The sequence below is a fragment of the Schistocerca nitens genome, chromosome 4, assembly GCF_023898315.1.
Source record: "Schistocerca nitens isolate TAMUIC-IGC-003100 chromosome 4, iqSchNite1.1, whole genome shotgun sequence".
NCBI classification, from domain to species: Eukaryota; Metazoa; Arthropoda; class Insecta; order Orthoptera; family Acrididae; genus Schistocerca; species Schistocerca nitens.
In genome coordinates, this window is record NC_064617.1 from 752,773,819 (window position 1) to 752,798,129 (window position 24,311).

Here is a 24,311-nt window from a genome sequence, read left to right on the forward strand (position 1 = left end):
TCTCCAACATCCAACCATGATAGCTACCACCACAGAATGGAATGTGGTTTAAGTACATGATGTTTACTGCTTATCAGTCCAGTCCAGTGGACTCTGCCTTGCAGTGGACAAGCAGGAGTCGTCCTATCACATGAACCCTTCTTCCTCCTCTTCCTCATTCTTCGTCCTGGTGTAGCTGAGAGAAGCAGTATATTGATTACATAGTGCTTTAAAAACCAATAGCAACGTCGAATTCCCGATTGATCAGCTTATTGTTTCCGATAGAGGTATTGTGAACACAGTCAGCAGTCCAGCCCCATGCTCTGTCCCATGAAAATTGTTTAAGGACATTGCATGCAACACAGAGCTGAAATTTTAAATTTTAAGCTACCTTCATCATAATTGATTTCCTGCCTTATGACCTATCTGTGCCAGTATCCACCAACAGAATGCAAGTAAAATCCAGAAACGAGGGGGAGGGGGGAGGGGGGAGAGTAGGGTTTGGAAACAAGGTGGGCGTGGGATCGAATCCTGGATAGCCCCAGAATTTCCAGAAAAATATTTCAGTTCTAATACCGACCAACAAGAAGCATGGTACAGGTACCATCCCACACAGAGGGTACCAGTTAATTAATCAGTGAGTCAATTTTATAGAGTGAGATAGCATGAATGAACTATTTCCAAGACATCCACAACTGGGGATTTACCACATGTCCACTACTTTGTTCAGGAGGAAAGTGTGTTAGTGTGGTACATGAGAGATGTTCGCTTGGCAGGAAATAGCCACTTGAGAAAGACAGAGGGAGAGAGAGAGAGAGAGAGAGAGAGAGAGAGAGAGAGAGAGAGCATTGTTTCTACAGGAGTTTACCAGGTACCAATATCAAAGACGTGCCACCAGTTGTATCAAAGAGTTATCGCCACCTGATGCTTTGTCTGGTATGTCCAGCAGGAAGTAAGTGGGGAAGTGAGGGGGAGGGGAGGAGGGGATTGGAGGGAGGAGGGATCGGGCATCCTCTGCTAGTGGCATTGTGAACTAAATCACTCAGTAATGCACAACAGGGCGAGCACGTAGAGCAGGTGCTTCCACTGACATGTTGTGGAAAATGTGTGTTTGGGGGCAGATTGGGCAAGTGCTGGAACGGGAAGTAGCCACTAAAGATGGGAATTCCCCAACAAAGGATGCCGTGAACAGGAGGGACCGTGGCTGTGTAGTGACATGGTTGCTGGATGGTCACAAGAAATGTGGCTTGCGAGTGCTATAGCTGGCAGCAATTTGAATATTGATCAAAAGTCTGTGTACAGTCAACATGCTAATACAGGGAAGATTGCACGTAATGGTAGACAACTGGCGGTCGCTCGCAGTGCAGTGTGGCGATGTGAGCTCAGGTGCACCACGGTTTCAAGTGGACAGCAACTACATGCCCCCCAGCCAGCTTGGAGCGCTGTGGTGGATATGGCACCTAATGCAGCCCAGCGGATTGCATGTATGTGAAGACCCGATTGGGAGATTTTTCTCACCTGAACTGAAACAGTGTACTTAGGTGTGGTAGGATATGTTGACATTGATTTCATAATGATATTATTTGCGCTATCCAAAAATAGCGATCTGTTTTCATATTTAATTATTTCTTTTTGAAATATTTTACGAGATCTGCGTCTTCTGAAATTAAATAATACATAGATCCAACCGTTGAAAATTGAATTTTATAAATAAACAGTATATCCTCTGCTATGTAATTGACATTGATCTGAATTTTGTATCATGAGATCCTTCCTATGCAGCACAGACTGAGTCTTTTCCCGCCAATTTCCATGTAGGGAAGGAGAGACGGAGTGGGAAGGGAGGCTGGAGATTTCCCAGTGGGGAAGAGTTTAATTCATTTATCGATTTAATTAATTAGACTTAATTTGATATCAAAAGAGTGCTCATATTGGCGTGGGCGTGGGGGTTGGGGATTTCCAAGAGGGGTGTAGGAGGTGGACAGTGATGGAGAGGGGTGGGGAGTTTTCTCAGAAGGTCAGTGGTCGGTCGATCCACTTTGAAACATTTCCATTCATAAGATCTTGTCTTCTCAATCTTGCTTATTTTCGTCGCTAGAGGAATGTGACGGAAATCTGACATGGACGTCTTTACTGAAAATGAAATGTAACTCACAGGATATATATATATATATATATATATATATATATATATATATATATATATATACTCCTGGAAATGGAAAAAAGAACACATTGACACCGGTGTGTCAGACCCACCATACTTGCTCCGGACACTGCGAGAGGGCTGTACAAGCAATGATCACACGCACGGCACAGTGGACACACCAGGAACCGCGGTGTTGGCCGTCGAATGGCGCTAGCTGCGCAGCATTTGTGCACCGCCGCCGTCAGTGTCAGCCAGTTTGCCGTGGCATATGGAGCTCCATCGCAGTCTTTAACACTGGTAGCATGCCGCGACAGCGTGGACGTGAACCGTATGTGCAGTTGACGGACTTTGAGCGAGGGCGTATAGTGGGCATGCGGGAGGCCGGGTGGACGTACCGCCGAATTGCTCAACACGTGGGGCGTGAGGTCTCCACAGTACATCGATGTTGTCGCCAGTGGTCGGCGGAAGGTGCACGTGCCCGTCGACCTGGGACCGGACCGCAGCGACGCACGGATGCACGCCAAGACCCGTAGGATCCTACGCAGTGCCGTAGGGGACCGCACCGCCACTTCCCAGCAAATTAGGGACACTGTTGCTCGTGGGGTATCGGCGAGGACCATTCGCAACCGTCTCCATGAAGCTGGGCTACGGTCCCGCACACCGTTAGGCCGTCTTCCGCTCACGCCCCAACATCGTGCAGCCCGCCTCCAGTGGTGTCGCGACAGGCGTGAATGGAGGGACGAATGGAGACGTGTCGTCTTCAGCGATGAGAGTCGCTTCTGCCTTGGTGCCAATGATGGTCGTATGCGTGTTTGGCGCCGTGCAGGTGAGCGCCACAATCAGGACTGCATACGACCGAGGCACACAGGGCCAACACCCGGCATCATGGTGTGGGGAGCGATCTCCTACACTGGCCGTACACCACTGGTGATCGTCGAGGGGACACTGAATAGTGCACGGTACATCCAAACCGTCATCGAACCGATCGTTCTACCATTCCTAGACCGGCAAGGGAACTTGCTGTTCCAACAGGACAATGCACGTCCGCATGTATCCCGTGCCACCCAACGTGCTCTAGAAGGTGTAAGTCAACTACCCTGGCCAGCAAGATCTCCGGATCTGTCCCCCATTGAGCATGTTTGGGACTGGATGAAGCGTCGTCTCACGCGGTCTGCACGTCCAGCACGAACGCTGGTCCAACTGAGGCGCCAGGTGGAAATAGCATGGCAAGCCGTTCCACAGGACTACATCCAGCATCTCTACGACCGTCTCCATGGGAGAATAGCAGCCTGCATTGCTGCGAAAGGTGGATATACACTGTACTAGTGCCGACATTGTGCATGCTCTGTTGCCTGTGTCTATGTGCCTGTGGTTCTGTCAGTGTGATCATGTGATGTATCTGACCCCAGGAATGTGTCACTAAAGTTTCCCCTTCCTGGGACAATGAATTCTCGGTGTTCTTATTTCCATTTCCAGGAGTGTATATATATATATATATATATATATATATATATATATATATATATATATATATGGCAACATCGCAATAACGTCATGGTGAGAAGTTCAAATTTTGGAAGAAAAATATGTTAATTGGGCTATCTCCACCAACCTAATCTCCTCCCTCCCCCTCCCCTCCCCTCCCCTCCCTCAGAAAATGGTGGGAAGTTCAAATTCCATCAGGACAATGAAACACACCATGGCTACCTCCACTAACCTAGGAAAATGGCGGGAAAATACGTCACTTGGGCTACCTCCATTAACCTAAGTCATCCGACTGCCACCTCCTCCTAGGAATTGGCGGGAAAAGGACTCAGCATGTGCTGGATAGGATGGATGTAAGTCTTTATTTTGCATTAAGTGTTTATTTAAACAATTTGAGGCAGTAGTTCAATCCAGTGTCTTCACCAGGGGTCTGGAATCCAACTAAACCGAGTAAATTATACTGCCACCAGAGAGCGCTGTCATCCCTTCCGTGATGTAATCCAAGATGTCGTTCTGGGGAGAAAAAATGGCGGGAAAAGGACTCAGCTCGTGCTGGGCTGGTGGATAGGATGGATGTAAGTCTTTATTTTCAGTCTTTATTTAAGCAATTTGAGGCAGTAGCTCAATTCAGTGTGTCCACCATGAGGTCCAGAGTCCAACTGAGCTAGTACACAGTACTAACACCAGAGTGCACCTTCATCCCATGGCAGTCTGGGGGAAAAATGGCGAGAAAGCTACCCAGCCTGGGCTGGTCTGCTGGAGAGAGGAAGGAGGGCATTTTATTTACTTTGGAACAATTTATGTAGGGACGGATTTCACGTAGTTTATTCATTACACTGATAAAAAACACGTGTTCTGACGTTATTTGGGTCACAATTCACAGCCAACAAACCTACAAACTACTCGCAAATCATCGAAATAATGCAGTACACTGATGTACAGACACGCAAACAACTCGTAAATTATCAAAATAATGCAAGTATAATGCTCTGCAAACACGCATTCGAATTGTAAACTCTCGAAATAATGCATTGAACAGCCTACAGAATTGCAAACTACTCGTAAATCACTGAAATGATGCAGTTTGCCGTGTGCAGACACGCTCACTAATTATAAACTGTCGAAATAAGGCATACAGTTTATTTAGGGACGGATTTCACCTACTTTATTTATTACATTGATACAAAACACTCACCCTGGCGTACTTGAGGTCACAGTAAATAGTCTACAGACCTGCAAACTACTCGTAAATCACCGAATAATGCAGCACACTGATGTGCAGAGACGCAAACAACTTGTAAATTGAAACTTCCTGGCAGATTAAAACTGTATGCCCGACCGAGACTCGAACTCTGGACCTTTGCCTTTCGCGGGCAAGTGCTCTACCAACTGAGCTACCGAAGCACGACTCACGCCCGGTACTCACAGCTTTACTTCTGCCAGTACCTCGTCTCCTACCTTCCAAACTTGTAAATTGTCTAAATGATGCATGTAAAAGCCTCTGCTAAACGCTTGTTAATCGTCAGCTGTCGAAATCATGCATTGCACAGCCTACAGACCTGTTCACAAAATAATGCCATAGACACGAAAACGACTCGTAAATCACCGAAGTAATGTATATATAACGCTCTACCAACACGCTCATAACGCTTAAATAGCCGAAAATAATGCACTTCGGAAACACTCAGTGCATGTTAAAAACGCTTTCGAACTATAGTCAAACGCGACGTATCAGCAAACTGCTCCCCTACAGAGCTCCAAGGCAAGCACAGGGGGGGGGGGGTTTGGGGGGGGGGGGCGGAGCGCTCACGCTGCTCCCATATGCGAAACGCCTCTGGGCACACGTGTTCCAGAATAACGTCGACTGCTTTCTCTCTAGCGATCCTAATGGGACATGCGAGCTGCATATAGCCGTGCACGCGTGTTTACCTCCCCAGCATGGCTGACACATCGCCGCGAAATGTCCATGTGGCGACTCACCATCTAAAAGGTTCTCAATGCTATACTGTCGTCACATGACTATGTAAAATAAGAGCCAACTCGACCTCTCGGAAATTGTATAGTGTCCCAGAAATAGTTAACGGTCACTTTTGTAGGGGTTTTCATGATGTCTCAGCTTGTCTGCACGGAAATTCTTGACCTAAAAGAACCTGTTTACGAAAATAACGCAGAATAACGCCGAATGCATTCCTCCTGATGGACCTAACGTGGCACCCCGTCCATCACGTGTTACCCATCCTGGAAATCGTTAAGTCCTGCTTTCAACACACGCCTCTGAAACGCAAACGTTCTCACCGCTATGTAGGGGGTCCTACATCTTGGCACAAAGTATGTCTTGTGAATGAATGGAGCGTTATGATTGGTCCTTATTGAATTTACCCGCCGTATTACGGATGCCGCCGGTGTGGAAGCACCGTCCGCCTTTTTTTTCTTTCTGCAGATGGGACTTTCAGCGGCAAAAACTATTTTGTACAGATCACTATATTGCACTGACAATTAAACCCTGCAAAGTGGCCTACAGATCGTAAAATATGGAAAGACTCATTCAATTACACTGCTCTTCCACTGAGGACAGGAGTTTGAATAATAGAGCGTGAAAGCGATCTCCAACCCAGCAATATATCACTGCATACTGTGTTGATGTAGTAAACATACAATTCGTATTCTTTGCCATACATAATCGCCCCTGTTACATCGTTCATATAGCTATCAGCTGCCAGACACACGTACATATACCGCAAAGACAGCATAAGCAGATGCACGATAGGTATACTCCTCACTGCACTAGATATTTCCCGCGAGGTCGAGCAGTCATCCACTCCCGATGCGTGATTAAAGTGCCCTTAGCGGAGCAAAGTCACCTTCAGAACTGTTCTACAAATTTGGAGTCGGCCCCCCTCAGTACAAAAGCGTTACTGCTTACAGCCTCAACTTGCTTGCTTGCTTGCATTTCTATGCCCATCTCCAGACTCTGGGGTTACAAGAGCATATGTAATTTCGCATCGTTTGCCATAATATCATACCATTTCCGCGATAGTTCTCGATATCAAGCACATAGTAATATCGCTTGCATGGCAGTATCGCTCACACAACACAATTCCAAAGATATAGAATGGAAATTATTTCTCTAGAGACCCGAAACTTTAGCGAGGTGGAGTGTGCTGTAAACTACTGAGTAACTAGAAACTTATCCCGTCTGCGAAGATCTTTACATTAAAACCCTAAAAAAATAGAGGAAATTGATATTTCCACTCTCGAATACCATTGACGATGATGTAACAGATTCCAAATCATCCCTGTAATTTACAAAGTCAACTAAGGTGTTTCTCATGTCTAGAGAACCAGCAAATGTGTCTTCCACCTGTCTTTCACCTGCTAGATGGACACACCACAATCGATGTTGTATCAACTAAATAAAGGTGCGAAATGTGCAGAAGCAGTCAACAGCAACAGAATAATGGTCCAGAGCAAACACAAGTTCATATTGAATCTTTTCAAATTTCCACAGTATACGAAAGCTAACCAACACGTACTAAGTATTAGTTCTCTATTCGGCAGCATAGAGGACGAAATGGTTAAGTCAGCTACAGTCGTGCATCCTAACAGGCCTTTGGAGGCGGACAGTTCCTGCCGTTACCTGGAAACGTGAATCATTCCCGCCAGAGGCCGCCGGCACTGCACGCCAAGCACGCATAAGCAGAATCATCATCCTTGGAAATCGGTCACACGTATATTTGATCCCTATACTTACAGTTAAATGTTACGATTATGGTCTCAGTTGAACGACATTTGACAACGAGCGAAGTATTGGAAATACACCCTACTGACGGCTGTGGCTCTGGAAATAGAAATATCTGTACCATCCTTATGACTTGACATACTCTTCCCTTTGATATCACAATATTCCATGTCAAATCTATACCTTCCTTACGACTGGACATAGTCATGCCAAAACACAAATACATACTTTATAAGGCTGGTGCTCAAGGCGAAACTATCACACATCCCTTACTACTAAGTATAATACTTCGTCAGTAACTGATTGCTGTCGATACGAAATAATGGTGACCGAATATCAACGATGGGTGGACATGTCTCGTACGTTTTCTTGCGATTGGTACCACTGTGTTTTAGAAAGAGAGGCGTAATCGTCTTACAAACCGCCAGATGTTAAAAAACACAACCATACTACCATCACAAGCGGTCTTGGTTCTACAGGTGCATACAAGTATCCATATTAAAAGCTACACTGGCTTTATAAATCGAGGTATGGCAGTACCTCTGAATGAAGTGGTTTTTCCAGACAAATACCATGACTCTGAATATAGACGGTGATAGCTGGAGTGTATAGTATCTGACCAACAGTGCGGTAATATGTCGCCGACGGTACGACCTCGTAATAAAACTACCGAATTTAGAAAGTGATTCGGCTAAGGAATGTGATATGAAACCGGTATTTGCAACTCCCTGACGCCGCCGCCACTGGATATTTATCCAGTATTTGTAACGCATTCTGTCTCGATGGCATGTCAGAGGTTCAGTGATATATCGACTGGTTTATGGGCGATGGTTGATCGAGAAGGATCACAAACGGTAGATGGTGAGCTGATTCAGGTCGTAAGAAATGTACATCAGATTTTCAGATCTCTAGTGCTACACTCTCCAGTAGAAATACTGTCTGGGATTTGGAATCAATTCAAGCACATACCTGCGTTGGATCCTATGGAGAAGTCCTTTAGTGAATCATATTTCTGGTACACTCATATCTCGAAACGAGTCACCTTTTGCGAACGTATCTGCTACAGTAAAATTCCAATGTCGTTTTAGGTAGTCCCTATGCATCTTTCAACTGCTACTAATTCTGCAGCTTTATGCATGTGATTTTTCCAATTTAAGTCGGAACTGAGTAGAAGTCGGAAAAAGCAATATCTACCACCTTCTGAAACCCGTGTAGGAACAGGCTAAGCAGAGTTAGTGCGAGAGGACTGTGTTTTGACCACTCGATGGAAACGGGAACATATTGTCGTAGCTCTACCAACTGTGCACGTTGTGTAAGGTCAGCACCAAACGAAGTCCACTGCTGCAACACGAAATAGTATAAAAGAGAGTATGGGAACTGGGAGAAGGACGAGGATTTTGCTACTACATTGTGGTGCATCCCCCAACTACATACAAGTACTGCAGTCCGAAGCAGATCTGCGTCCCTCAGGGCCCATTCACGTTTATCACCCCAACATGCTATCTTCGTTATTCTGTACCATCCAACAGAGAAAAATTACGAACTATAAAAGCTCCACTAACTTCATCCAATAGAGAACTCGATAAAATTTTTATCGCATCTCTCACCTCCCATATATCGAAAATAAATATCGTCTGTGTGCCGGAATCCAGCACATGTGAGGATCCTGTTAAATATACAGCTATTGATTCATTACACAGACCATTGTAAGGTGCATCGCCTGTACTGTAGGAGGATGACCATATCCCACAAACTAATCAAAGAGACCCTCCCTGAGACCCTGTGCCGTTGTCTGAAACATTGATTTTTCTGCTGTAACGCGCTTTGTATACTGCCATACATATTATTTTTTCCACCACGAGTTCGATGTCTGTCAGGGTCTAAACTGACGTTAACACGATGTAATCCACTGCTTCCCACAGAAAACTAGACGTCGCACAGTATAAGACATGTTGTTACTGCTGCTGCCATAACACACCATATACACTGGATGACTTTAAATAAAAGTCACCTACAGCATAAGGAAAGTGGAAGAGTTTGGCGGCGTTGTTGAAGGTGACTGACGACCTCTACATTTAAACTAATCTGTCACAGTGACGGAATAGCTGATGGCTTTGCGTTCTGTTTCGACTGATTCCTCATATTGCAGTCATGTACTCGATCACTGTTTCGGTGATAGCCATCCCCAGAAGGTCTTGCCTCTCCACCAAAACTCTTTCTCCAATCAAAACAAGCGATGTCTATCATTATGGGGTAACCAACAGCGTACCAGTGGATGGATGGGATGGAAAAGACACCGTCCATGTGCTGAAATAATAAGCATCACAGTTGATAGTGCGACCAATTTTAGCAATTTTACAGTAATTTCAACACTGACCAATGATGTGACAGCATATTTCCCAATTTCAGTATCATAGCTAAGCCGTCCCTTCTCTACTTTGCTAGTATCATTGCGAATGTAGATAGATGACTGTGCAGTACGTCCATTCATTGTTAATTCTCGAACATATACATTATCTAAGTATACCAGACAGTGCTCTACATATTTCTAGCACCTTGAGCACAGTGCTTAATTTTAGACCTATCACTATGCAGATGGGAGTCACAGAGCATTCTCGCAGTCTTAGGATAAAATTAGAGATTGAAAGACCCCCTCGCACTGTCACTGACCAACCTGCCCCGCAGCACCGTTCGCACTCCGCTGCTCGACTTGCACTCCGCTGATCGACTTGCTGCGGCTCACTTCGTTACCGTCACTCGCGTACTCCAACGCCACTAGGCCAACGCCATGTCCGGACGCGGAAAGGGAGGCAAGCTGGCTGCTGTGGCCAAGTTTCTGCTCACGCTGGCGGGAGATGGCCGGGGCAACAAGAAGAAGCGAAGCAGACAGCAGCACAAGAGGCAGTGCTACCGCTGCCAGAAGGTTGGGCATGTCGCCAGGACATGCAGGGATACAGTGGCGTGTTTGAAGTGTGCCAAGGCGCATGATACACGCGACTGTGACAAACTGCGACACATCGCGCCTACGTGCGTGAACTGCGGTGATTAGCACGCTGCAAATTCTCGCGGCTGCGCTTACTTGAAGCAGCAGACATCCACCGCCACAAGGACGAATGCGGCACACGGAGAAAAGGTTGCGGCCCCGCCACCCCACTCCATAGGGGGAAACGGACCGCGCCACCAAGAAGACGACGTGGCTCGAGTTTCGCCCAGCGCCGCCACCGACGACGCAGTGGCTGCTCTCAAAGCCGCAATGGAGGCAGAGAGGGCAGCCATGCAGATGGAACTCACGCTGTTCACCGGCAGCTTCAACAGTTGCAGGAAGAACTTAGGATGATGCAGAAGAAGACACCCGCCCCCGACTCCACCTTTACGGTTGGACGACAACTAGGGGTGGATGTGGCGATGCAAACGGGCGTCCCTCCGAAACCTGTAGCAATTCAGGAAACTGGGGAGGCTGCTGGAGAGGTTGCTGAGGAAAAGGAGGAGGTGGTACAGCAGCTGAAAGAAGAGGACGACGAAGAGGCAGCACAAGTCGCTGCTGAGGCTGCCAACACGGTAAATACGACCAGCTGCCAGTGCCAGACAACCCGCGAGCGGCTAAGCTGGTGATGAACATGCTAGCTGAGTCGGTGCGAGGTGGTACATATCCGTATCTTTACCATCCATACCCCTTTACCCCTCCTGATGTTCCCAAACCCCTCTTCCCCACCAGCCATATGACTTTGATTGGGCAGCTGCCAATCTGCTCAATGTCGTCTCCAAAAAGGACCTAGCTCTGATTAATTCCCATCTAATCTTCACGCCACAGGACTGGCAATGCATCATTGATGTAGTGCCAAGAGTGCGGACCAAGAAGAAAAATCGCTAGTTTTACTAGCAATACCAGTTATTATATTCCTGCCTTGCACGAGCAAACCAAGTGTTTCCCTTGTTCCAGTTTTAACCTTCACCCCATCTGTAGGGAGTAAATGTCTTACGACACAGACTCCTCTTTCTTAGGCATCCTCTGGTGAGGCTGTCATTTACAGAGAGCAAGAGAGTGCAGCACCATTACCGATTTAATCTGCAGCCGACCAGACGAAGACCGCTACATTCCGCATCTCGTGAATGAATGGAGCTAGCCAAGTCCTTGCCCAAGTGCACAAGATTTCTCCAGATGTGCCCATGTTGAGGATGTTAGCACTCCTTATCGATGTATAGTAACAGATTTGAAAGTTTTGTTATGTAATAGCAGACAGTTAAGAAGAACAAGAAATGGGTGAGTTTTATGCATGATGGAGCTCCAGAAGGACGGAGTTAGAAGCATTTTACGTAAATCGTCTACCCTATCAATTTTAAAGTATTGTTCTAGTGTCTTGGATCACTATCAGGAGAGTATTGGTACGAGAGAGCATAAACACATGCACTCGTAAGGCTACACAGTTCTGCACTTAAAACAGGCTATAATGTTAGATCGCTTGAGTTTCTGACCTATCAGTCGTGTGTAATGCAGCACTGTTTATATTCCAATGTAAGAAATATATTTCCAGCACATGCCATACATCCTTCTTGCATTTTTCTCTACAATAAACGATGGTAACAAACTGTAAAACGAAAATAACTACTTCCTTAAAACAGTGTCTCTGTGTGATACATGCACAATATAGCTTTCCAGAGATGTATAGAGTCCACTGTTCACACCTGATCACAGTTCAGAAATTATACAATGCCCACATCAGTCCTATATAAAATGATGGTTAGTAACGGAGAATACCTCTTACAACGAAACAGATAAATGTATAGCAGCAACGACCGACATGTGAAATTACAAGTCATGCTGCCTCTAACTCTGTAAACACCACATCTGTCGAGCAGATTTATATATGGGGATTGCAGTGTCTCACAAACACCTATCACTAACATACACTCCTGGAAATGGAAAAAAGAACACATTGACACTGGTGTGTCAGACCCACCATACTTGCTCCGGACACTGCGAGAGGGCTGTACAAGCAATGATCACACACACGGCACAGCGGACACACCAGGAACCGCGGTGTTGGCCGTCGAATGGCGCTAGCTGCGCAGCATTTGTGCACCGCCGCCGTCAGTGTCAGCCAGTTTGCCGTGGCATATGGAGCTCCATCGCAGTCTTTAACACTGGTAGCATGCCGCGACAGCGTGGACGTGAACCGTATGTGCAGTTGACGGACTTTGAGCGAGGGCGTATAGTGGGCATGCGGGAGGCCGGGTGGACGTACCGCCGAATTGCTCAACACGTGGGGCGTGAGGTCTCCACAGTACATCGATGTTGTCGCCAGTGGTCGGCGGAAGGTGCACGTGCCCGTCGACCTGGGACCGGACCGCAGCGACGCACGGATGCACGCCAAGACCGTAGGATCCTACGCAGTGCCGTAGGGGACCGCACCGCCACTTCCCAGCAAATTAGGGACACTGTTGCTCCTGGGGTATCGGCGAGAACCATTCGCAACCGTCTCCATGAAGCTGGGCTACGGTCCCGCACACCGTTAGGCCGTCTTCCGCTCACGCCCCAACATCGTGCAGCCCGCCTCCAGTGGTGTCGCGACAGGCGTGAATGGAGGGACGAATGGAGACGTGTCGTCTTCAGCGATGAGAGTCGCTTCTGCCTTGGTGCCAATGATGGTCGTATGCGTGTTTGGCGCCGTGCAGGTGAGCGCCACAATTAGGACTGCATGCGACCGAGGCACACAGGGCCAACACCTGGCATCATGGTGTGGGGAGCGATCTCCTACACTGGCCGTACACCACTGGTGATCGTCGAGGGGACACTGAATAGTGCACGGTACATCCAAACCGTCATCGAACCCATTGTTCTACCATTCCTAGACCGGCAAGGGAACTTGCTGTTCCAACAGGACAATGCACGTCCGCATGTATCCTGTGCCACCCAACGTGCTCTAGAAGGTGTAAGTCAACTACCCTGGCCAGCAAGATCTCCGGATCTGTCCCCCATTGACCATGTTTGGGACTGGATGAAGCGTCGTCTTACGCGGTCAGCACGTCCGGCACGAACGCTGGTCCAACTGAGGCGCCAGGTGGAAATGGCATGGCAAGCCGTTCCACAGGACTACATCCAGCATCTCTACGATCGTCTCCATGGGAGAATAGCAGCCTGCATTGCTGCGAAAGGTGGATATACACTGTACTAGTGCCGACATTGTGCATGCTCTGTTGCCTGTGTCTATGTGCCTGTGGTTCTGTCAGTGTGATCATGTGATGTATCTGACCCCAGGAATCTGTCAATAAAGTTTCCCCTTCCTGGGACAATGAATTCACGGTGTTCTTATTTCAATTTCCAGGAGTGTAGTTATGAAACTGAAGTCTCGATTTTACACCCAAGATATGTCAGAGGGATGAAGTACACCACAAAAATCTTCGTTCATGTAGAGGAATGTGTCACATTTCATCACACATGAGATGGAGTCCACTTTGCAGGGTTTAATTGTAAGTGCAATATGGTGATCTGCACAAAATAGTTTTTTGCCGCTGAAAGTCCCATTTGCAGAAAGATAAAAAAGGCGGACGGTGGCATCAGTAATTCGGCGGGTAAATTCAATAGGAACCAATCATAACGCTCCATTCATTCACAAGACATCCTTTTTGCCGAGATGTAGGACCCCCTACATAGCGGTGAGAACGTTTGCGTTTCAGGGACGTGTGTAGGTCCATCAGGAGGAATGCATTCGGCGTTATGCTGCGTTATTTTCGTAAACAGGTTCTGTTAGGACAAGAATTTCCATGCAGACAAGCTGAGTCATCATGAAAGCTCCTACATAAGTAACTGTTAACTATTTCTAGGACACTATACAATTTCCGAGAGGTGAAGTTGGCTCTTGTTTTACATAGCCATGTGACGTCAGTATAACATTGAGAACCTTTTAAATGGTGCGTCGCCACTGAGTGTTTGTTCAATGCATTATTCTCGGCTATTTTAGCGTTGTGAGCATGTTGGTTGAGCGTTATATATGCATTACTTCGGTGATTTACAAGTTGTTTTCGTGTCAGTCGCATTATTTTGAGAACAGGTCTGTTGGCTGTGCAATGCATGATTTCGACAGTTGACGATTAACAAGCGTGTTTGCAGAGGCTTTTACATGCATTATTTTGACAATTTACAAGTTGTTTGCGTTTCTGCACATCAGTGTACTGCATTATTCGGTGATTTACGAGTAGTTTGCAGGTCTGTAGGCTGTGAATTGCGACCCCAAGCACGTCAGAGAATGTGTTTTGTATCAGTTAATAAATGAACTATATATAATCCATGGCTAAATAAATTGTTCCAAAATAGTTTTCCCGCCATTTTCCCACCAGACCGCCATGGGATGAAGGTGCACTCTGATGGCAGTACTGTGTACTAGGTCTGTTGGACTCCGAACCACATGGTGGACACACTTGATGGAGCTACTGCCTCAAATCGTTTAAATAAAGACTGAAAATAAAGACTTACATCCATCCTATCCACCAGCCCAGCACAGGCTGTGTCCTTTTCCCGCCATTTTTCCTCCCCAGACCACCATCTTGGATTATGTCACAGAAGGGACAACAGCACCCTCTGGTGGCAGTACTGTGTACTACGTCAGTTGGACTCGAGGTCCCGTGGTGGAGACACTGGATTGAGCTACTGCCTCAAATTGTTTAAATATACACTGAATGCAAAATAAAGACTTACGTCCATCCTATCCAGCAAAGGCTGTGTCCTTTTCCAACCAATTCCTAGGAAGAGGTGGCGGTTGGATGACATAAGTTTGTGGAGGTAGCCCAAGTGACGTTTTTTCCCGCCATTTTCCTCGGTTAGTGGAGGTAGCCATGGTGTGTTGCATTGTCCTGATGGAATTTGAACTTCCCACAATTTTCTGGGGGAGGGGAGGGAGTCAGGTTGGGGAGGTAGCCCAATTGACCTATTTTCCGATCAAAATTTGAACTTTCCACCATGACATCATTGCGATGTTGCCATATGTATCACCGCCATCTTGGATCCACCATCTTGAATAAATTTGGTAACAATGGAGAGTGGGGTCATACGAACTTTGTTCTACTACTCACGTGTATCATACTTAACTGATGTACGATATAGCACTTCTTTAGAAATGGATACAATCACATGTCCATGTTTCACTTTTCAATGTGTTTTAAAAAGGATAAAGTAAATGAAAAACGAGTATGTTCTTGTATACAGACTTGCCACCACTTAATTAACGTAAGTGTATTGTAGCAAATGTTCAAACAGACCACCGTTTTCATGCTAGCATAGTGCTGTAAATATTCAGCTGCGACTCCTCGTTCCTGTACCCAAATTCCTTCATTTTATGTTGTCTTTCTACCCTACACTTTTTGTCAAATTGCTTTCCACATCCTGTATATATGGTATATTTGTTTTAACTTGAGGCTTCTAAATATGTTTGAACATTCTCATTTTGAGAAGTTGGAAGGAGCAAACTATGTAACTTGTTAAAAATATTCTAAAGCTAAGATCGCATAAATATCTCTTTATTTAAAAGAACCTGTTTGAACAGACTTTGCTGGCATCTTTTGGTCTTAAAAATCTTTTTGTTATGAAAAGTAACATTTTAAGTTGGACCTGATGCGAAGTTGTCATGTGGATAAAAAACAGCTCATTTTAAAAGGTTTGTCATAGCTAAACTAATTACAAACATAAAGCACTTTGTGCAAATGACCCTGTCTACCTATATACCGCTCGCAGCCGATTGCTATGTTGCAAAATACAGCACACAGTAGCAAATCTGTTTGAATTAGCTGGACATATTCTAAATATTGAAAATCCAACTTAAATGGCGAGTTGTTCCTTATATGCCATTAAAGGCGAATTCCCACTGTTTAGGATACATCGGTTTACATGAGCTGCACATATTCTAAATATTGAAAATCCACCTTAAATGGCGAGTTGTACCTTATGCGCCATTTAAGATGAATTTTCAATTTTTAGAATATGTGCAGGTTATGTAAACAGATGTGCTACTGTGTACTGTGTTTTTGTAATGTGACAATCATCTGTGATCGTTATATATGTGGACTTGGCTATCTGCACAAAATGCCTTTTATAATGTGCTGTTTTTTATCCACATGACAACTTGGTGTGATTATTAGAATTATATTAACACCTTCAGCTGCTGATGGCCGTTGATACATATCAATGGGGACAGCTGAAAATGTCTGCCCCGACCGGGATTCCAACCTGGGATCTCCTGCTTACATGGCAGACGTTCTATCCACTTGAGCCACCAAGGGCACGGAGGATAATACGACTGCAGGGACTATCTCGCGCACGCCTCCCGTGAGACCCACATTCTCACTTTGTATGTCCACACACTACATTCGTAGGGTCCCACCCCAACACACTCATTACTCATGGAAGACATTCTTACCAAGTCCCATAAGAGTTCGGGGAATATGTGTACATCAAACAGAAGAAGAAGGTCATGGCCGTTATTGCCAGAACTATATACTTATATGGATATGGTGTCTGTTCTTTCGGACATGTCTTGAATTGCTCACACGAAGGTTTGCGCATTCCTACACTATCACAAATACCACCTCTACCACATCTCCAAGCATCGAGGAGATCATGAGAATGATTTTCAGAATCGGATGAGGTTTTGATATTGGGCACTGATGCAAATACAAGGAGACTCACAATTCTTTTGTTAGGTAATTTTCTCTTACAAGTCGACTTTTACAGCGAAGTTAATAAGCATAACATGCATTACTGGGAAACATGAGGTTGCTCGTCAGCTTCCTAGGTCTGTTAACATTTGCTGTGGTATCATAGGCGACAAACTAATCGACCAACTTGTTGAGGAAGGCATCTGAACATAGAAAGATATTGTAAGTTATTCCAAGAGGAGCTACTCATTCTGCTGGAAGATGTACCCCTCCACTCATAGTGCGATGGAATACATGGTTGCAACTTGATCATTGGCCAGCACATTACTCCACAAAAGCCAAAGAAGCCCTAAATCTCCATTACAATAGTCGCTGGATCGGTAAAAGTAGTCCAGTAACGTGGCCTGGCTGATCACCCGACCTTACGTCGCCGAATATGTTCTTGTAGGGTTATCTGAAGGACTAAGTGTATGGAGAAGTACCACTGCTCGACAGAATATCATAGAGCGTATCAGAAATGCTTGCATGAACACTCCACCAGATGTTGGTTTTAAAATTTTCCTGGTGAATAAATGTTCAAATAAATTTCGGACTTACAACCGCTCGCCCTTTCTTCGTCGCTCAATAGTTCAACTGGGCACGAGCTAGTTATCTCCAGGTGACCATCAAAGACTGGCGTAGACTTGCTCCATTACACAATATATAGTTGCTGTAGGTATTCTATGCATGCATCAAAATCAAGTTGTCAGAAGGATCACACTTCCCAGCGGCAGTGCCCTAGCTGGTGGAACTGTGGAACTCAACTGTCCTCTGCATTTCCCCTTTCTGTGGCCGTTGGCGCACTCTGTTGTCTTCGATTAGAACCAGTCGCAGAGACTACAGGGTCCCATGCACTGTCCAACTGGTAGCCACTATCACAGTTCAGCAGTTATTCCGTCAACCGTAATTCCACGAATTCTTTAATAATGGAGTCTCAAAAAGATGTTGCTGTGGTCAGAATCATAGTTCATAGGAGCAACAGAAAACTTCTCCAGTAATGAATTTCACCTCCTTACCTCAAGAGATCGTCAAGTGGTTAAGACCACATGATTGTGTACCACCAATACTATATGGCCTTTCAAAAATTCATAAGGAAAGCTTTCCATTACATGATATGTTGAGCAACATTGGAGCTCCTGTATCTGCTTTAGCCAAACATTCGCTTCTTTTCTGAGACCTTTGGTGGAAAAAAATCTCACATCACATCCGTATCTCAGGTGACTTTATCAACAGACTGGGGGCTCTCTGTCTAAGCAGTTATGACCGTTTGGTTAGTTTTCATATGGTATCATTTTTTTTACAAAGGTCTCTCTCGCAGAGTCTTTGGCATTAACTGGGAGAAAGTTTCAGGCAGATGTCACTACTTTGTTTCAGCATCCTCTATCCTCAACCTATTTTATGTTCAGACAAGAACATTTTGAACACTCTGACGGTGTCGCCATGAGCAAACCTCTGTCTTGGTGTCGTCTTTGTGTGGAGGATTTCAAGGAGAGAGGCTGCCCTTAAGCCAACAGTATTTTGGAGGTTTGAGGACGATACTTTCATAGTGTGGAATTTCTTCAGCATCTCAGCTCCATTGATAATAACATTTTGTTCACAACAGAAATGGAGAAAGATAGTTGTCTGCCGCTCTTGGATGTTGTGGTTAGAGGAGACAATGATGGCTCTCTGGGACATTCAGTTTGTCATAAGCACTCTCATACCAGTTTATATTTGCAAGTGTCAAGTTGTCATCATCAAACTATGAGCATGATTGAAACACTTATACACAGAGTTCACACTGTCTCAGATCTTGATAGTTTGCCTATGGAGCTCCCCTGTCTAAAGAAAGTGTTCAGTAAAAATGGATATTCCACCCAGCAGATTAACAGGGCACTGTCAGTTAAAAACAAACAATCAGGAAGTGGCTAAAGTGGAGAACACTCCAGCAATATCTTGAGCTTTTCTTCCTTTTGTGGGCAGTATTTCATTCAAAATAGCAAAAATTCTCTGTAAATTTCAGGTAAAAGTGATTTTCCGTCTACCATCTACGACTTCATACCTTTTGGGATCAGTGAAGGAAGACTTGTTATTGCTGAAAGCCAGAATTTACTAAATAACTTGTTAGTGTAGTATGGCTTACTAGGATAGACCACATGCACTGTGAAGGTTCACTGAAGACAGCTGAGTTCTGCAGTTCCATCAGTGAAGGCGCTGCCACTGGGAAGTGTGGTCCTTCTATCCACTTGATTTTGACACATGCTTGGAATAGTCATAGTGCGCTATATATTGTGGAATGGACCACGTCTTCGTCAGTCTGCGATGGCTCACCTGAAGGTGATTGGCAGCTGCCTAGTCGAAATATTGCGTGATGAATTAAGCGACGACCGACTGCAAGCCCGAAATTTGTTTGACCACCCCACCAGATATCGTTTTAAGTTGTGTAGAACTATGCACGAATTAATAAATGTATCGAAATGGAAGTTCGTCAATTTGAGAAATTATTGTGAATTACGGTTATGGTGAGAGTCGTGGAGATTCACTAAAATCAAGCAACACAATGGTCAGAGGCAAGAGACACAGAAACCAAGCACCCCAATGGTGAGAGAAAAGGGGACTCACCGAAATTAAGCACCCTGATTTTAGAGGCAAGGGGACTCACTAAAATCAAGCGCCCCAATGGTAAGAGGCAAGGGGCTGACCGGAAGCAAGCATGCCAATGGTGAGAGGAAAGGTGATTCAATGAAATCGAACACCCCAATGATTAGAGGCAAGCAAATTCACCAATATCAACAATTCCAATGGGCAAATAAGACTGTTACATCGACATCGTCTTTTCTGGATCACATTAAACATAGTTTCTAACCAGACATTGACATAGCTAACCATATTGCACCGTACAATCAAATTTGCAGCACTAATTGTCTCTCACATCCTTCATAGAGTCAGGATACCAAATGAAGCAGAAAACATCTGTGGCATTTGTTGATCTAACTGCCGCCTTCGACACTGTGTGGAGGGAAGGCCTTATCTACAAATTTCTCCGCATCATACCCTGCAGAACAATGGCTCGACTGATTAACAGCATGCTAAGTGATCGGAAGTTCCAGGTAATCACTGGAAGCAACATAAGTAAGGAGAGGAAGCTGAACAACGGATTGCCACAAGGATCAGTTCTCTCACCCTTGCTGTTCAACCTATAACTATCTGATCTACCTGACACTTCGTCCAGAAAATACTGCTATGCCGATGACCTGGCTCTAGCCGTCAAACACCAGGAAATGAAGACAACAGAAGAGATTTTAGCCAATGACCTGTCTGCATTAGACAATTACTTCAAAATCTGGAGACTCCAACCCAGTGTGAGTAAAACAGAAGTGTGTTGCTTCCATCTAAATAACCAGTTGGCGAACGTAAAACTGGAGGTAAGTTTCAGAGGCAGCATTCTTCGTCACAACTGGAACCCAAAATATCTTGGTGTCATCCTGGATCGTACACTATGCTTCAAACAACACCTTCTTAACTTAGCTCAAAAGCTGAGGACTCGAAACAACATCCTCCATAAGCTATGCGGAACTACCTGGGGATCTTCAGCAACCACCCTGCGAACTTCAGCTCTGGGCTTGGTATACTCAAGTGCTGAGTATTGTGCACCTGTTTGGATGAATAGTCATCATACAAGGCTTGTTGATACCCAGCTGAATACGACAATGCGCATAATATCTGGCACAATCAGATCTACTACAGTTTATTGGCTTCCACTGTTAACCGGTATAATGCCTCCTGATCTACGCAGATGTACTGCCCTTATGAGAGAATTCCACAAGATCTCCAGGAATTCTAACCTACCCGTGCATAGCGACCTGCCACTTTTAAATCGCAAGAGACTGAAATCACGTCATCCAACTCTGTGCGATGCTGCTGACATGGTTGCTAAGAATTTCAAACCTCTTGAAGAATGGAAAGGTCGGTGGGAAGCAGTGACAGATGTGCACCTGCATAACATCTTCTCAGATGCTAAACTTCCAAGTGGATTCGACTTACCACGCAAGACGTGGTCTACTCTCAACAGAATCCGTACCAGCCATGGGCGATGCAGGGATGCTCTCTTTAAGTGGAAGAAGCTGCCTGATCCAGCTTGTGACTGCGGGGCTCCATACCAGACTGTTCACCACATTGTCAGTGAATGCAGGATTCGAGCCTATCACGGCGCCAAAGAGGACTTCCTGCTAGCAACTCCAGATGCAGTGCGCTGGATTGAAGGACTGGATATTCAGTTGTAAAGACAAACTTAAGTTTCTTGTGTGTCAATATGTACATATGTATATGTAATTTCATGATATGTCTGTATTAGCCATACGCTAAATAAAAAATAATGCAGCACTAATGTAAATTTCGAACATAAATATCAACTGTTAGAACACAAAGGTTTACATTTACATTGTAAATGAAATGTTGTATCAAATACACCAGTTTTTAATTGTAAAAAAATGCACACTTGATATTTGTCGATTACAGCGCTATACATCCTGAATGGGGAAAATATGGTTTTAGTAAACTGTAAATATTTTTTGATGTAGCATTCAATCATCCAATAAAAATATGGGATTCCCCTGATAAAATACAAAGTTGACTCTACCCAAGCAGAAGAGGTGATTAGGAGGTGGGCAATAGTGCCACTGACAGATGTCCCTTTTACTGACATTGACTTTAAATCCAGAACATTTTTTTCTAATCTCAAATTTGAAATGAATATTACCGAAGAGGGGGGAATCGTTATGGAAACAATTTAACAAAATCCGTACCATTAGATGCACTGTAAGCGACAGAATATGTCAAATAAAAGACACAGTTGCGTCTCAGACACTCAACATAACTGTCTCAATGCAGGGTCATGTGCTTTTGGTAAAACTCTTTTACAAGAACGGTGACAGTACGCCAATAACTATGTAGGAGTTCTGGACACTCAAGGGTATGAAAAACGGCCTTGGTCCGATGTTTGTCAAGGGTCTGGGGAACATGGTTACGAAGTTCGAAAAGACAGGTTCTTTTGATGTGCAGTGTGGCAGAGGGAGGAAAAAAAGTGGTCCAATGTCAGTAGAAGATGTGACCACAGCACTGTAAGAGGAGCGCGCGGTGGTATAAAAACAAGCAATGCACAAGAAATTGCTCGAACTTTAGACATGCCTGTGAAAACCATGCATAAAATTCTACAAAACATCCTGTATTTGCTATCCATACAAAATTACCCATGTCAGGAGCTGCTTCATGCTGACCTGCCACTAAGACAAACGTTTGCTCTAGAATTTCTGATTTTATGGAACTGGACAATGAATGGCCATGGACAGACGAAATCCATTTTCATCTCCAATGACATGTAAATACCCAGAATTGCTCAATATGGGAACACATAATCTGCTCACACATCAACTGGTACCGCTTCTTTCCGCAAAGGTAACTATGTCGTGTGGGTCGGTCATCAAAAGGCCATAGTTAAGCACTATGAGTCTTTGTGCACTGTCTGCCGGCTTAGCTGAGTGGTAACGTGTTTGCCTACCATGCAGCGGTGTCGAAAAGGATGGAATGCGGCATTAAATTCAAAGTTGTAAGCGAGAGGCTGCTTGGGAAGACGACGGAGGATTTAGCGCAATCGGGTATTCAATCAGCGACAGACTGGCGACGGTCAGTACACAGGCTAAGTACACATGGAAACAGCCTCTGGTCAGCCAGCTTGTGACCGAGAACCCATATAGCAGCTCGTGACAGTTACGCAAATGCCTCGTGAGTTCCCATATACCTGTATGGTAATGTACATTCCTCGTTTGCGATGTGTGTCAGAGGGAATATTCCAGAAACTCGACGAGCGTTATAAAAAGGGGACCCGCCCCAACCCAAGGGAGAGCACAGTTGGTAGTCGTCTGGGACGCTACCCATGTGCTGGGCCTCGCCAGGCTGAGGACGTACAACAGTTGGAGTCATATCGGAATCGATATAATATGCAGAAGATAGTCCCAGGAGTGCAAGAGAGGAGGCAGCTGACAGAGTTACGTGCAGCCGTATATCGTAATAGTGTGCACTGGATAGAAGAAGCTAAATCAGTAGCGCTGACGAGGACAGTAACGGAGGGTCAGTGAACATGAGTCCACCTATCGAGGCAGAAGTGACTTCCCAGACAGTAGGGATCGAGAATTTTTAAATTATAGTGAAGCAACCAAATTAGCGCCACGAAAATTTGATGGTGATCACGAACAATTGTCCGAATTCATAATCAACTGCGATAACGCAATTGAGTTCGTGGATTCTAGTTGTAAGAAAGTATATTTAAAATTTATTATAGGAAAGATCATTGGGTCAGTTCGTAGTAAATTATTATTGCATGATCAAACGGAAACCTGATGCGCAGTTCGTGCGATTCTAATTGAAAATAAACTAACTTTAGACTATTACACTTGCAAATTATTTGGCAGTAGACAAGCATAGGATGAGAGTGTGGCTCAATGGGGAGCCAGAATAGATCAGGTGCAATTTCATTTCATAGAGGCCGTTGTTTTGGGGGAGGAGACCAAACAGCTAGGTCATCGGTCACATCGGATTAGGGAAGGAAGTCGGCCGTGCCCTTTTCAAAGAAACCATTCCGGTATTTGCCTGAAGAGGTTTAGGGAAGTCACGGAAAACCTAAATCAGGATGTCCAGATGCGGGATTGAACCATCGTCCTCCCTAATCCAGGGAGGCCGTGAAAAGAGTACTGAACGCAGATGATGTCTCGGGAAGTAACGCCTTGATTGAAAAACTCGGATGGGCAGTTTATATTCGAGGACTCTATGAAGATGGGATAAAAACGATTGTTAGAGCTCAGGGGGAGCGTCTAACATTGTCGGAAGCCACCAATTTAGCGGCGATCGAAAAGAGTGCCATGACCTCGGATCGAGAAAAGTTCAAGGGGACAGCCCCTCTAAAACAAAATCGTGGAGCGAATACCAAGTGTTTTACATGTGGTTGGGAGGGTCACTTGGCAAGCAACTGTAGGCACAAATATCAAGTAAGGCAAATCACTCAGTCTCAGATGCCTCCACCAAGACAAGATAAGAATAGAATTCCTATTAAAGAGATCGATGTTCGTCACTTCAGAGGAAATGGGTCCAAATCACAATGTCCACCTCCAGTACGGTGCAGTCATTGCAACCTGATGGGACTTAGTCCTCCGTGTACATAAGGAAAAACGGGGACGTGTTTTACCTGTCACCGCTCGGGACACTACGCTGGGAGTGTACAGAGAGCCGAGGACTGAACATGCA

At 45.1% G+C, this 24,311-nt stretch overlaps 1 protein-coding gene across 1 annotated transcript in view; it reads left to right on the top strand.

The window, feature by feature from the left end:
- Positions 1-10,140: 10,140 nt before the first annotated feature.
- Positions 10,141-24,311, top strand: part of LOC126252549 (ras-related protein Rab-28-like) — a 100,924-nt gene continuing 86,753 nt past the window's right edge. The window contains exons 1-2 of the mRNA XM_049953448.1: positions 10,141-10,275; positions 10,659-10,910. Coding sequence (XP_049809405.1) covers positions 10,141-10,275; positions 10,659-10,910 — 387 coding nt within the window. The remainder of the gene's footprint in view (positions 10,276-10,658; positions 10,911-24,311) is intronic.